Consider the following 12,790-nt stretch of genomic DNA (forward strand, 5'->3'; position numbering starts at 1 on the left):
TTTGTAGTCTCTTTGTCTTTGTGGATTAATACTATATATGTCCCTTTAATGTCTTTTTGGTGGGGTTTTGAAGGTAGAGAAAATAAACACATGTGGTCAGTGTACCATATTTAATCTGAAGTGTAGATTTAAATTGTAGTAATGTGTAGGAAATAAAATTTCTCTAGCATTATTCTGTAATTCATTCTTTCCACTCTCTAATGATTTTTAATTAATATGATTTTACTGTACTACCTACCTCATAGGGTTGTTGTGAGGATTAGAAGAATCAGTACATATGAAGCTATTAGAACAGTGCCTGGCACATAGTATGCGTTAATACATATTAGCTATTATTAATATTGTTTTCATTATTACCACTATCACTTTTAATTCAGTAACCTGTTTAGACTTGAGTAAAGATGTTTTCACCAAAGGAAAAATTATTGATAGATGGGGAAATCTGGAGTTTGATATCCCTGATCCTACATTTAACTAGACTTGAAATGTTTAGGTGTTAAATGCTTGACCTTACATTTAACTAGACTTGAAATGTTTAGGTGTTAAATGTTTAGGTGTTAAATGCTGACTCAGACACATTAAAACCTTAAAAATCCAATCATTGATAGTTAATCTAAAAGTTTTATAAAATATGTAATAACAATTTTGATGTACCTTTAAGCTTTATTGGTATTGTGTTTTATTTTGATCATCTTAATATGAAGTATAAAAGTCAAAACTATGAGATGATGTTTACTGTGTCTTACAGCCACAGTATTGATATTTACAGCCAGTAGATTTGATACTCTTTGAATATGTAGAGTATGGGAGAGATAGCAGACTCCAGTCACTGTACAAAGGTGTGAATGTTTGTACACTTTTTAGAAAATGTTGTGAACTTACATGAAAAAGAATGTCTGCCTTTGCTCAATTATTTTAAGTATCTTCTTTGTGTCTTGATTAAGAGCATACGATAACACTGAGTTCTAATTCTTAGAGATGAAATGTGAGCAGGCCAACACTACTCTTCTTATCATTAGTGAGTTGCATACTTTGGGGAAGGAGATTCTAATTTTAAGATTTGCATTCTCACTCATTAGAGTTCCATGGTTGTGACAAGTGGCTGTAAATATCAATACCGCTCGAGATGAGAAACTTTTATGCAAAAGGAACGGTGAGTTGCTTAGCGTGAATAAACCTCTTTGCAAATTACCAGGCTGACTTTAGTAGGACAGATGAAACAGGTAGACATGGCCAGGATCAAAAGGTACCTGCTATTAGCTTAATGCCGGCATTTCCCCATCCCTAGATGTGAATATATTGTCTTTACTTCGTCCTCTTATTGTTTGCTTTTCTCTTTCTTCTTTGGGACTTTAATGTTTACATCTTTGGAACCCTTATGCTGCCTCTTCTCCAAATGCAGCAATAGCTAATCTACCATATTTTCATAGGATGGAATTTCCCCTTTCTGTCCCATAATGCGTTCCCCTTCCCTCAAAATAGTCTTTTGTTGGTTTCTTTGATGATAAAACACTTAATATGGGCCAGTTGCTTTACCTCAGTTTAGCCTCATAACAAAGATGTTAAAGTACAAGAATACAAGAGCAACCGAGATACACAGAAACAGGATTAACTCACATGTGATTGATTAGAATGATAAAGGTTTTACTATAATCCTGAAACACTAAGCCTTTAAGTCATGTCTTCATTTAATATTTTAGATCATATACTTCTGGACTAGTGTTAGTTCTTGATTAAATAACCCAGGATTTATAAAACCCAGAATTTATGGACAGGAGGATTACTTTTTTTTTTTTGTCTTTTTGCCATTTCTTGGGCTGCACTCGCGGCACATGGAGGTTCCCAGGCTAGGGGTCTAATTGGAGCTGTAGCTGCCGGCCTACGCCAGAGCCATAGCAACTGAGGGATCCGAGCTGCGTCTGCGACCTACACCACAGCTCACTGCAACGCCGGATCCTTCACCCACTGAGCAAGGCCAGGGATCGAACCCACAACCTCATGGTTCTTAGTCGGCTTCGTTAACCACTGTGCCATGACGGGAACTCTAGGAGAATTACATTTTGATTAATTATGATATACAAGTGAATTAATGAACAGGAATATTACCAAATTAAGCAATTCCTTTGACATCGGTGAGGGCTAATGTTTCAGAATATCGAAGATGAATAAAATATATGACTCTAATGAATTTCCTCCCTAGTTTTATTCTGTCAGTGTGAGTGGAGGATGCTGCTTTCAAAAGCTGTGCTTTTGAAAGTTGTTATAAAGACTGTTTGACCCACTTATATCTCAATATAAAGTATATTATGATCAGATTTGGTAGCGTGGGGACAGTTAGGAACAAAGGAGAGAGAATAGTGTCGTGAAGACATCCATGGCCGCCAGGAGCTTTCCCACCCTCTCTTGGTATTAGTAGCCAGAGGTGGTCATTTTGGATGTGAGGTACTAATTTAGGAATGAAGAGTAAGGGGTTATGTGTCATGAAAAGTAAGGTTTCTAAGAAAGTGTTTCATTCCCACTTAAGTGCTGTTACCTCTCTCTCCCAGCACTCTGGACTTCACACTCAGAGAGCTAGGTTATTTCCCACCCATCTTTTGTTTTATTTTTTTAAAGCAATATCTGAATATGTTCTCTTTATTAAGTTATCATCTAGATAGTGTGAATAAAGTGAAAGTTCAACTTGACACTCCCATTCCCTGGGATAACCACTCTTCTGGTGTGTATCCTTCCAACAAGGTGGTTTAGTAAAGAGTGGCCCATCTATGTGATATGGCTGCTAGTAAAGGACGAGGTGACTCCACATATTTTTACAAGTATTTTTCGTGTGTGACAGCATAATTCTGACCTTGGCCATTGTGACCTGGTAGGCATTCCAGCTCTTTTATTTTCTTTTTAACCTCTATGCAAAGAACCACGTGTATTGATGGCTTTTTTAGATAGCTAGAATGAGGCCATTTTCTTTTGAAAGACAATGCTGGAATTTCAAGTACTTTTCTCTAATTGTGTGAGTGTGTGTGCATGCAGTTCTGTATGGTTTCCTAGTTGTGGACAAAGCAACTTGGAACCATTTTGTCTTGAGAGAGAGCTTTATGTTTAGTTCTACTATTATTTGATTTTACAAGTTTAGCCACAAAGGATAAAATAAGTATGCTGTAGAAGCTACCGTGACTGGGTCAGAATACAATTGTGGAGTTTTGTTTGTTTGTTTGTTTGTTTGGTAGCAATCAAAAGTACAGCCCAGATTTCTGTCTTGGAATGTGTACGTGTTTACATGAGTGAAAACTTCATTCAACAAATTTATATGGTAAATGAGCATACCATAAATACCTTTTAAGTCTTATACCAGGGTCAGACTTTGTACTTGAATTAAATAGGCAATTTCTATTCTATGCCCTTTTCCTGTGGTATTTGTGGTTGCTAGGTTGTACAAATGTTTCACATGCTTTCAGAATTGGCATACCCAGATGACTGTTGGTGCCCGTTGCCATGATGCCCCATCCTGAGTGAGGCCTTAGAATACAGGTCCCATATACAACTCCTGTTTGACTTTATTATTTTGTTTGTTTTCTTGTTTTGCAATTGTTAGCCGGTGAGAAGTGTGTGTCAGTAAATACCTCATGTTTAACATACATGACCATTGGCAAACTATCTTTTTGGTTTTTTTTCCTTTTGTGTCAACTCTGCCCAGTTAGTTGTGGCTTCTGGGGGTTTTGAGTTTGAGGCTAGGATCAGCAGAGAATGGCTGTTGATTAATGATGCTTGCTGTGGGCTTGGTGGGAGAGTGTGGGAATGATAGCAAAGCTATTATGTCATCCAGAATATAGGGCAATGATTATGGTCTCACTTTACAGAACTTTGCCAGATTACATTTTTAAGCACTCACAGTAAACGAAGTTGAACAACTCATAATCGATTCCCTGTTTTTAGTTTCCACTATCACAAGCGTATGAACTTAATTATATGTATGTGTGTGTGTGTATATATGTGTGTTCATGTGTGTATTTACATTTATGGCTGCACCCGTGGCATACGGAAGTTCCCAGGCCAGGAACTGAATCTGAGCTGCAGCTGTGGCAACGCTGGATCCTTTAATCCAGTGTGCCTGGCCGAGGATCAGACCCATGACTGTAAAGACCCAAGCCACTACAGTTGGATTCTTAACCCACTGTGCCACAGCAGGAACTCCTCGTGTGTATATATATTTTTAAATGGAAACAAAAATAACCCCTCATCTCTCTGTTTAGGCCAAGCATACATGTGTGCGTGAGTAGAGCACACCATTCACCTACTAGCAGTGCCTTTGTAGACTTGAAGATCTTTGCAACCTTGCCATGGTGCTCAGGATGAAAAACAGTGCCATACGTTTAAAAAAAATTTTTAAGTATAATTTTAGCAAGTGAAATGCAATAGCATACCGGTGCTTTGCATAGGTCACCTTTTGCATTTAAATCACTCTTAGTGTTCACTTGAGAGAAGAGTTTCATAGTTCATTTGCGGTTTGGGGTAGGTAGTGAACCTCTTAGACAGGTTGCCCTTCTTTTTGCTGTTTTTGAAAAACACAGTTCACGGCTTTTGAGGGGAAAATGTACAGATTGCAAGTTTTCTTTCTTGTTTTTGTGTGTGTCCTTAAATTTGGCTTGAGTCAGGAAGCCTAGCAAAATGTACCTAACAGTGACCTATCATTTTATGTCTTCATAACAGTTTCTTTTGGGGGGACACACGGCTTCCTTAACTATAACGTTTGCATCTGTCACTTTCAGTTTGGATACCTGCAGGTGCTTTTCTTTCTTTGGGGGGAATCATGAAGGGAGTAAGGGAATAGGTATAATTTTAGGTGATGTTTTTAAATTCATTACTAGCTTGATCTAGAAAAAATAAAAGACTCATGTGATTTTTGGTTTTTTGCCCTCTTGTCAAAATTCTGTATGTCCGCCCAACCTTTCCTTTTTTATCAGCTCTGAATGGCTGCATGTTATAAAAATCATGGTTGAATGTTATAAAAATCATGGTTGACTGTTAAGTTTGTTTCTAAGAGCTTTTCAATATTGTCTGTAATTAGCCAAAGAGAAAATCATATGAACTTTTTCAGTTTTAACTTTATTTTTTTTCCTTCTTACTCTGTCTTTTTCTCTGTTTTTTAATGGCTCAAACAAAGTTGAAGTTTTTTTTATTTAGATGAGGTATAATTGATATGTAACATATTAGTTGCTGGTGTACAACAGAATTCAATATTTGTAATTTTTTCTCCAGTTTTGATTGATGATCATAGAGCCTCCCAAAATAGCCTCCTTAGTATCTCTGTATTTGGTAGACTCTTTTGGAAAAGAAAAGAATCACTTGGGGAGGATAGGAGTTATAGGGAGCATCTAAATTTAAGATAGTTTATATATTTATTCACAATTTTTTGTTTAGTCAGTATTCATTTACTACTTACTAAGTGCTGTGTTGCTAGTATTCATCTTTGCTTTCTAATTCTCCAGCTTACTCAAAACTCACTGCTTTATTTTTAATAGTTTAGATAAATTGACTAATTATAGTTGGCTTTCCTAAATTTTCACTTTTTTCATTTAATTAGTTGAATCATACTAATGATTCACATTTGCATACTAACATAAATAAGAAAGCATTAGGAAATGACTGTTTTTAAATAGCTTTTTCTTTGTGTGTATAAATATTTTTGAAAACATAAACATGGTTTTTTTTGCCATTTAAATGTCTTTATTTTTGGTTAGTTGTCACTAATACATATAATGTTTCTTACAACAGGAATTTGTGAGTTTTTAAATGAATAATTTGTAACTTTAGAAGTTGAATAAATTGGAAGTATTGAAACTGATAGAAAGCCTAGCCTTGAAATAAATCTAGGAAACTATTATCAAAAATGGCTTTGGATTGATATAACTAAGTACTTTAATTTTGAAACATTTTCAGAATAGGACTTTTATTCCCAGGAAAAAATAAACTTCATTAAAAAGTTTATGTATGATTATTTTGTATTCTTTTTTCTCTTCCAAATTTCAAACGGTGTGCTCTATATTTTGTTATGAAAATCCTGCTTGTTTAAAATATTGTAGCAATTTTATAAATCAATAAAACCGAGCCATGTCAACAGTGTGGGGGGAAATATTTAATGCATTTGCCATGTCACTAAGAAAAATTTTAAAAATTTAAGGAAGGGTAAATTTTGTTTTTAAAAAAAGTGTGACAACTGGTTTGCTGCACACTTGAATGTAAAATCTGATTGGCTAAATTAAGTTAGTGCGGTGATGTGAGAAAAGATATTAGGGAAATAACAATTAACCTGGAAGTGAAAACAGTAAGTGGATCACCTTATTTGGTGAGATCAAGGGTTCTCTACCTTGGCTGGGCTTTAGAAACCTCCAGGAGCACTTAAGCTTCCTGATGCCTAGGTTGACCCAGACCGATTACAGCAGAATCTCTGGGAGTGAGACCCAATTCTCAGTATTTTTTAGTGCTCCCCAGTCATTCCAGTGGGTAGCCAAGGTTGAGAACCACTGACCTAGGTGAAAATGCCCACTCCTGACCGTTGTATTGAAGAAGAGGTGTAAATATAGAGCATTAAAGTTTGAGGCCACCATCTCACAGCCCTGAAAGACCAAACATTTTTCCAGGTCATTCTTAGCATGGTGTGAGGATCAGCAGCAGCAGCAGCTTCACTTGGGAGCTTGTTACTGCCGAACCAGAACTAGATTCTTCTTCTTCTTCTTCTTTTTTTTTTTTTCCGGCCACATCTATGGCATGTGGAAGTTCCTGGGCCAAGGTTTGAACTTGCACCACAGTAGTGACCTGAGCCACTGCAGTGATAATACCAGATCCTTAACCCACTGTGCCACGAGGGAACTCCCAGATTCTGTCTTTGAACAAGACCTCCAGGTGATCCCTATGTACTGTAGAGTTTGAGGAGCACTGTTGAAGGTGGGATTAGGGTAAATGTTGGTCATGGTGTACCTGGCCTTTTGCTTCTATCTCTGGTTTCTGTCCTAAGCAAGTTGAGACATTTTCACACAGGGTTGGAAAATAAAACTAGTACTGTGTGCTCATGCCAGCACATTAATAACTAGAATGATTCTCTCATCTAGAACACATGTGAAGGTAACCATCATTGCAATTACCATTGCCATCAAATTCCTCTCTGGGATGGGAAAGAGAAAGGAGTTTAGAATGGTTACCTGGCTGAAGTTCATGCTCTCCCAATCCCTTCTCACAGCTGCCTTCTATATTAAAGAAAAATAAAAGGTATAGTCCTTGTAAGGAGACTTCTTTCATGCCATTATTTTAAGAATGACTTTTTTTTTTTTTTTTGTCTTTTTTGCCATTTCTTGGGCCGCTCCCACGGCATATGGAGGTTCCCAGGCTAGGGGTCGAATTGGAGCCATAGCCGCTGGCCTACGCCAGAGCCACAGCAACGCGGGATCCAAGCCACATCTGCAACCTACACCACAGCTCATGGCAACACCGGATTGTTAACCCACTGAGCAAGGCCAGGGATCGAACCTGCAACCTCATGGTTCCTAGTTGGATTCATTAACCGCTGCGCCATGACGGGAGCTCCGAGAATGATTCTTTGAAAGAGAAAGAAATTTAAGTAAAACCTGGACTCATCCTTGTCTCAAACTGAAGTGAATAAAACCAAATCCTCCAAGTTCTGTGAAATGATGTCTACCCAGTTCTCATCTTTCAGAAACCTCCCCTGTCATGACTGTAGACCCTTATCTTAAACATTCTAGGATCTCAGCTGGTTTCCCCTGTCTCAGCAGCCACCAAGAATCTGCTGATTGTTTTGTCAGGATGCCTCCTTCATGGCAGGTTGGAAAAGTTCTTTGCTGATACTTATTTTCTTTTTCTTTTTTTTAGAGCCTCACCTGCAGCATATGGAAGTTTTTAGGCTAGGGGTTGAATCGGAGCTACATCTGCCACCTACACCACAGCTCATGGCAACGCTGGATCCTTAACCCACTAAGCAAGGCCAGGGAGAGAACCTGCATCCTAATGCATACTAGTCAGGTTTGTTAACCGCTGAGCCACGGAGGGAACTCCCTCTGTTATTTCTTTTAGGGCCCATAACATTGTTTCCGCAAAGCATTTGGCTCTGCCACTTCTGTCTGTCCCCATGACATCCTGGTTGAGATAAGCACCCTATTTCCTGGCTGTATCGCAAATGCCAATAAAATGTTCAGCATTCTGGCTTTAGTTTTCCCAGAAGAGGAATTTACTTCTACAGGGAGTGATCTGAAGGGATCTTTATTGTCTACTCTGCCCTGGAACTGTAATTACCTAGTAGGGAAAACAGTGTCCTCTTCGCTCTAAACATTCTCTCTTGCCCTCTCACCCTCCAGCAGGTTTGATTTTTGCAGTTGTGAAGGGGTGGCAGGACCACAATGATAAATGGAGACCTGGCTTCTAGATCCAGCTCTGCTACTAACCAGGTGAATTTGGACATGTTATTTGAAGTCCCTGGGTCTCAGTGTTCTCTGAGTTCTGCTTTCCTTCTGGTGGATCTCTCCAGGAGGCCTCCTCTTCTTCCCCGTGGTGGTCCTTCTACTTATCAGGACAGGACAATTCAGTCTCCCTTCTGGTCTGGGCCTGCTGAGCCTGCTGGCATCCCTTCTCTGCAGCTTCTTTGGGTTGTTCTAGGCAGGGAAGTGGGAGTAGAGGAGGGACAGCCTCTTTTATGGATGTGGCCTGGGTTCTTGGCAGTTGGGGGATGAGGTGTGCCTCAGGTAACTAAAATCTAAAAACCAGCTGCAGTGATGTCAGACAAACAGCTGTCAACAAAGACCTTCCTTCATTTATGCATTACATGATCCCCTTGGAGGCTGAGACTGGTGTCAGACCCGGCCCCCTCAACATCCCTGAGAGTTCCCCTATAACTCAGAGATTTACACCTACTCTATCTTTAGCACAGAGCCTTTGTCTTTGAGGCTCGGCTGGTTCAGGGCACTTTTAGGTAAGTATAGGCAGTCTTCTTTCTTCATGGGTTCCACATCCCTAGATTCAAGCAATGAGTTGAAAATATTTGAGAAAAAAATTTCAGAAAGTTCCAAAAGGCAAAACTTGAATTTGCTGCACCAGCAAATATTTACATAGCATTTCCATTGTATTTACAACAATTTACACAGCATTTGCGTTCTTTTAGGCATTATAAATAATCTAGAGGTGATTTAAAGTATATGGGAGGATATGCTTTGGTTATTTGCAAATACTACATCATTTTATATGAGACTTGAGTATCTGTGGTATCCAATGGGGTCCTGGAACCAATATCCCCAATGCCCAGGGACAACTGTACACACTACCACAAGACTGTACACACTACCACTACCAGACCCGGCTGAAGAAGGAAATGAATCCCAAGCACTACAGCCATGGAAGGGGTTCCGAAGTAGGGCTTATCACTGCCTCTTTTTAGGGGAGCTGTGTGTAGATACTTCCTACATGGCTTGGGCACTCATCTGCCTATTCCCTCTCTGAAACGTAGTAATAGGCAGTACTTAAATTTTTTGAACCATTGGCATCTTTAAAAATGAAAACTAGTAATCATATCCCTTAAAACAAGAAAGAAATATGCATAATCTCAGGGAGCTCACGGACCTCTAAAAATTCTAGGATAAGTGTGAATTTCAAGTTTGGAATCCTGACTTATAGGACATGCTACCTTTTGCAGTGATTTCCTGACAGACTAGAAAGCACTGGCATATCTGCTTCCTCCTCTTATCTGCCTCTTGCCTTTTCTTACAATAGAACAGAAGCAAGTGGGAATCTTCCACCGGAGCCACATTCCTGACATCTCATCCTCAGAAGAACTTTACTTGCTGGGCCTGACTCCGCTACCTCCACTGCAGTTCCACAGCAGTGGTCATGGTCACGGAGAAGCATTTGGCAGTAAGTTGCCCTCCTGTCTCCACAAGTCATCCCTGTTTCCCTGTGCCTGGAGAATCGATCAGCCTGGCTTTATCACATGTATCCCTAGGTCTCCAGACAATCTTGGGAAAGACCTTTCCACAGATGGCTATAAAGCCTGGGCAGTGTAATTACAGGGAAATTATTGGCTAGAAATGTGTTGATAGGTAGTCTCCTATGAGTACAGTCTCCCGGGAGGAAATAAGCTGTTTCATGTAGATGGTGAATACATGTCATAGCTTTCTAAGGATAGCTAAAGACTTTGTAAAACTAAAATCTGATCAAGTAACTAGTTAGATTGAATCTCTTTCATGGTTCCCCTTACTTAGAGAAAAGCCCAAACTCTAAAGGCCTTTTGTGATATTGCCCCACCTCTCACTTCCAGCACTTCAGAGGTTCTTGCACTCACTTATTAGCCATTTTTTTCCTTTTCCTCTTTCTTTCTTTCTTTCTTTCTTTCTTTCTTTCTTTCTTTCTTTCTTTCTTTCTTTCTTTCCTTCCTTCCTTCCTTCCTTCCTTCCTTCCTTCCTTCCTTTCTTTCTTTCTTTCTTTCTTTCTTTCTTTCTTTCTTTCTTTCTTTCTTTCTTTCTAAGGTTTTTAGGGCTACACATGTGGCATATGGAAGTTCCCAGGCTAGGGGTCAAATCGGAGCTGCAGCTGCTTGTCTATGCCACAGCCACAGCAACACCGGCTCCAAGCATGTCTGTGACCTACACCACAGCTCATGGCAACACCAGATCCTTTAACCCACTGAGCAAGGCCAGGGATCGAACCCGCATCTTCATGGATACTCGTCGGGTTCATTACTGCTGAACCACAATGGGAACTCCTTTTTCTGCTTTTTTGAATGTGTGCTCTCCTTGCCCCAGACCTCTGCAGGTGCAAAGCTCTTCTGCCTGGAAGTTCCTCTGCCTGGAAGCTCCTCTTTATCTCCTTAGCTCATCCCATACTTCACGTCACAGCTTTTACAGGTAACTTTCTCTAACCTGACTTCCCTAGTTCTCTGACTGGATCAGATGCCCCAGCAGTGTGCTCTCAAACACCTTGGATTTTTCTTTTCATTATAGCACTTAATTTCATTTCTTAGGTGATATGCAGTTCCCTCCTCTACCAAGATCTAGTCTGGTTCACAACCCCACTGTTTCCACCTACTGTGGCCTGTCTCAGCTTGCATTATGTGCTGTACCAGTGAGGACAGTCCCATCAGCAAATAAGTTCAGGGAGCACTGTATTGCCTCTTGGAAGACCACAACACATACCAGCTCATCAACAGTTCTGAGAAGTCCTGCATAAAGAAGTGCAATTATCCAAATCTTTAGTTTATTTGGCTGTGGGACACTTTCCACAATATCTATCAACATCTCGAGGAAGAGTTTGGGAAATATTGACCCAGAAATACCAAAGGCATAAAACTGTGAATAAGACTCGATGGGCCAATCCATCTTCAAAAGTCCTACTTATCTAGCACTCTTTTCTCCTATTACAAGGAAACTGGGTTTTCTCTGCCTGAATTTCTCCAAATTACACTTGGGGCAGAGTAAACAAATACAAATTACTTTCTCTTCCTGGAACACAATTGTAAAACATTCTTCTTCTTTTCTTTTTAGGGCCTCACCCACGGCATAGGGTGGTTCCCAGGCTAGGGGGCAAATCAGAGCTACAGCCGCTAGCCTACACCACAGCCATGCCAGATCCGAGTCACGTCTGCAACCTACACCACAGCTTACAGCAGCATATGATCCTTAACCCACTGAATGAGGCCAGGGATCGAACCTGCAACCTCATGGGTCCTAATTGGATTTGTTTCCTCTGTACCACCACAGGAACTCCCATACAATGTTATTCTGGAATCAGTCACCATGGAGACTGTGAATTTAACCTCTGGTTTTACTGGCTGTTTCTGACTTACCTACCTCCCTACTTCTGCATGGTTCATCTATATAACTGGCAACTATTGGTTAGAGATGATAAATTCATCTTTTCAGAAACTCCATCAAAGCATTTTTTAAAAAGATGTTGGAATCCTTAACCCCAGTACCTAATGTGATCTTAATTGTAGATAGTCTATACACAGGTTAATATAGTTAAATAAAGTTGGGGTGAAACTTAATCCAATGTGCTGGTGTTCTTCTAAAAAGGGGAAATTTGTACTTACATATGCATGCATGGAGAATGCTATGTGACCCTGAAGGTGGCCATCTACAAGTCAAGCAGAGGAGCCTGGAACACATTCTTTCCTAACAACCCTCAGAAGGAACAAACCCTGTTGACATATTTATTTTGAACTTCCAGTTTTTCTTTGCCCCCCACCCCAACCCCAATCCCTTCCCTAGTTGTGGTAGTCCGTTCCAGCAGCCCTAGCAAACTAATAGATCTAGTGATCACAAGTGAGGCCTGTGCTAGGTCCCCTCTAAAATGCTGCTTCTCTGGTCCTTATCTTTGATGTTTTGCATGGTGGTCTCTAATAAATAATGATTGCTGGTGTTTATTAGGTGCTGTGCTAGCACTGCTCTATGAGTTTCACATGTAGTGATTTGTTTAAACTTCACAAAACCTGTGAGGTTGATGCTATTGTTATTCTCATTTTATGGGTGAGAACATTAAAGGATGGAGAAGGTCAGTAACCTGTCCCAGGTGACACAAGTTAGCAAATAGCAGATTCTGGATTTGAGTCGGTACCCGTGGTTTTGAGTGTGGATATGTATTTCCTACATTATGCCGCTTATCAATGTAGTCAGGTGTTGGGTTTATAAAATGGGTAGGATTCAGCAAAAAAGGGGGACGATGAGAGCGAAGATTTTTCATAGGTTTTGGGGATTGGCTGGTCGAACCAGGAAGAAGGCATCTGCTTACAGCTCTCTTGCGCCCC

General features: G+C 39.9%; 1 protein-coding gene across 1 annotated transcript; it reads left to right on the top strand.

Annotated features, from left to right (window-relative positions):
- The first annotated feature begins 8,399 nt into the window (after nt 1–8,399).
- On the top strand, nt 8,400–12,031 carry LOC110257116 (uncharacterized). The gene is made up of 4 exons (XM_084999106.1): nt 8,400–8,663; nt 9,705–9,903; nt 10,791–10,892; nt 11,009–12,031. Exons 1-4 carry the CDS (start codon nt 8,400–8,402, stop codon nt 11,212–11,214), a joined length of 771 nt encoding a protein of 256 aa, XP_084855232.1. The 3' UTR covers nt 11,215–12,031.
- The last annotated feature ends 759 nt before the right edge of the window (nt 12,032–12,790 follow it).

Source organism: Sus scrofa, chromosome 15, assembly GCF_054392235.1.
Source record: "Sus scrofa isolate SSC_HxYL_T2T_F1_AM1 chromosome 15, Sscrofa_HxYL_maternal_Yorkshire_Landrace_v2.0, whole genome shotgun sequence".
Taxonomy (NCBI): Eukaryota; Metazoa; Chordata; class Mammalia; order Artiodactyla; family Suidae; genus Sus; species Sus scrofa.

What these genes read in the sequence shown, in the direction of transcription:
- LOC110257116 (XM_084999106.1), top strand. Translation starts at nt 8,400, where the DNA reads ATGATAAATGGAGACCTGGCTTCTAGATCCAGCTCTGCTACTAACCAG. An exon ending in GGGTTGTTCTAGGCAGGGAA is followed by an intron (nt 8,664 to 9,704) that starts GTGGGAGTAGAG and finishes CTGACAGACTAG; the next exon opens with AAAGCACTGGCATATCTGCT. An exon ending in TCACGTCACAGCTTTTACAG is followed by an intron (nt 10,893 to 11,008) that starts GTAACTTTCTCT and finishes TTCATTTCTTAG; the next exon opens with GTGATATGCAGTTCCCTCCT.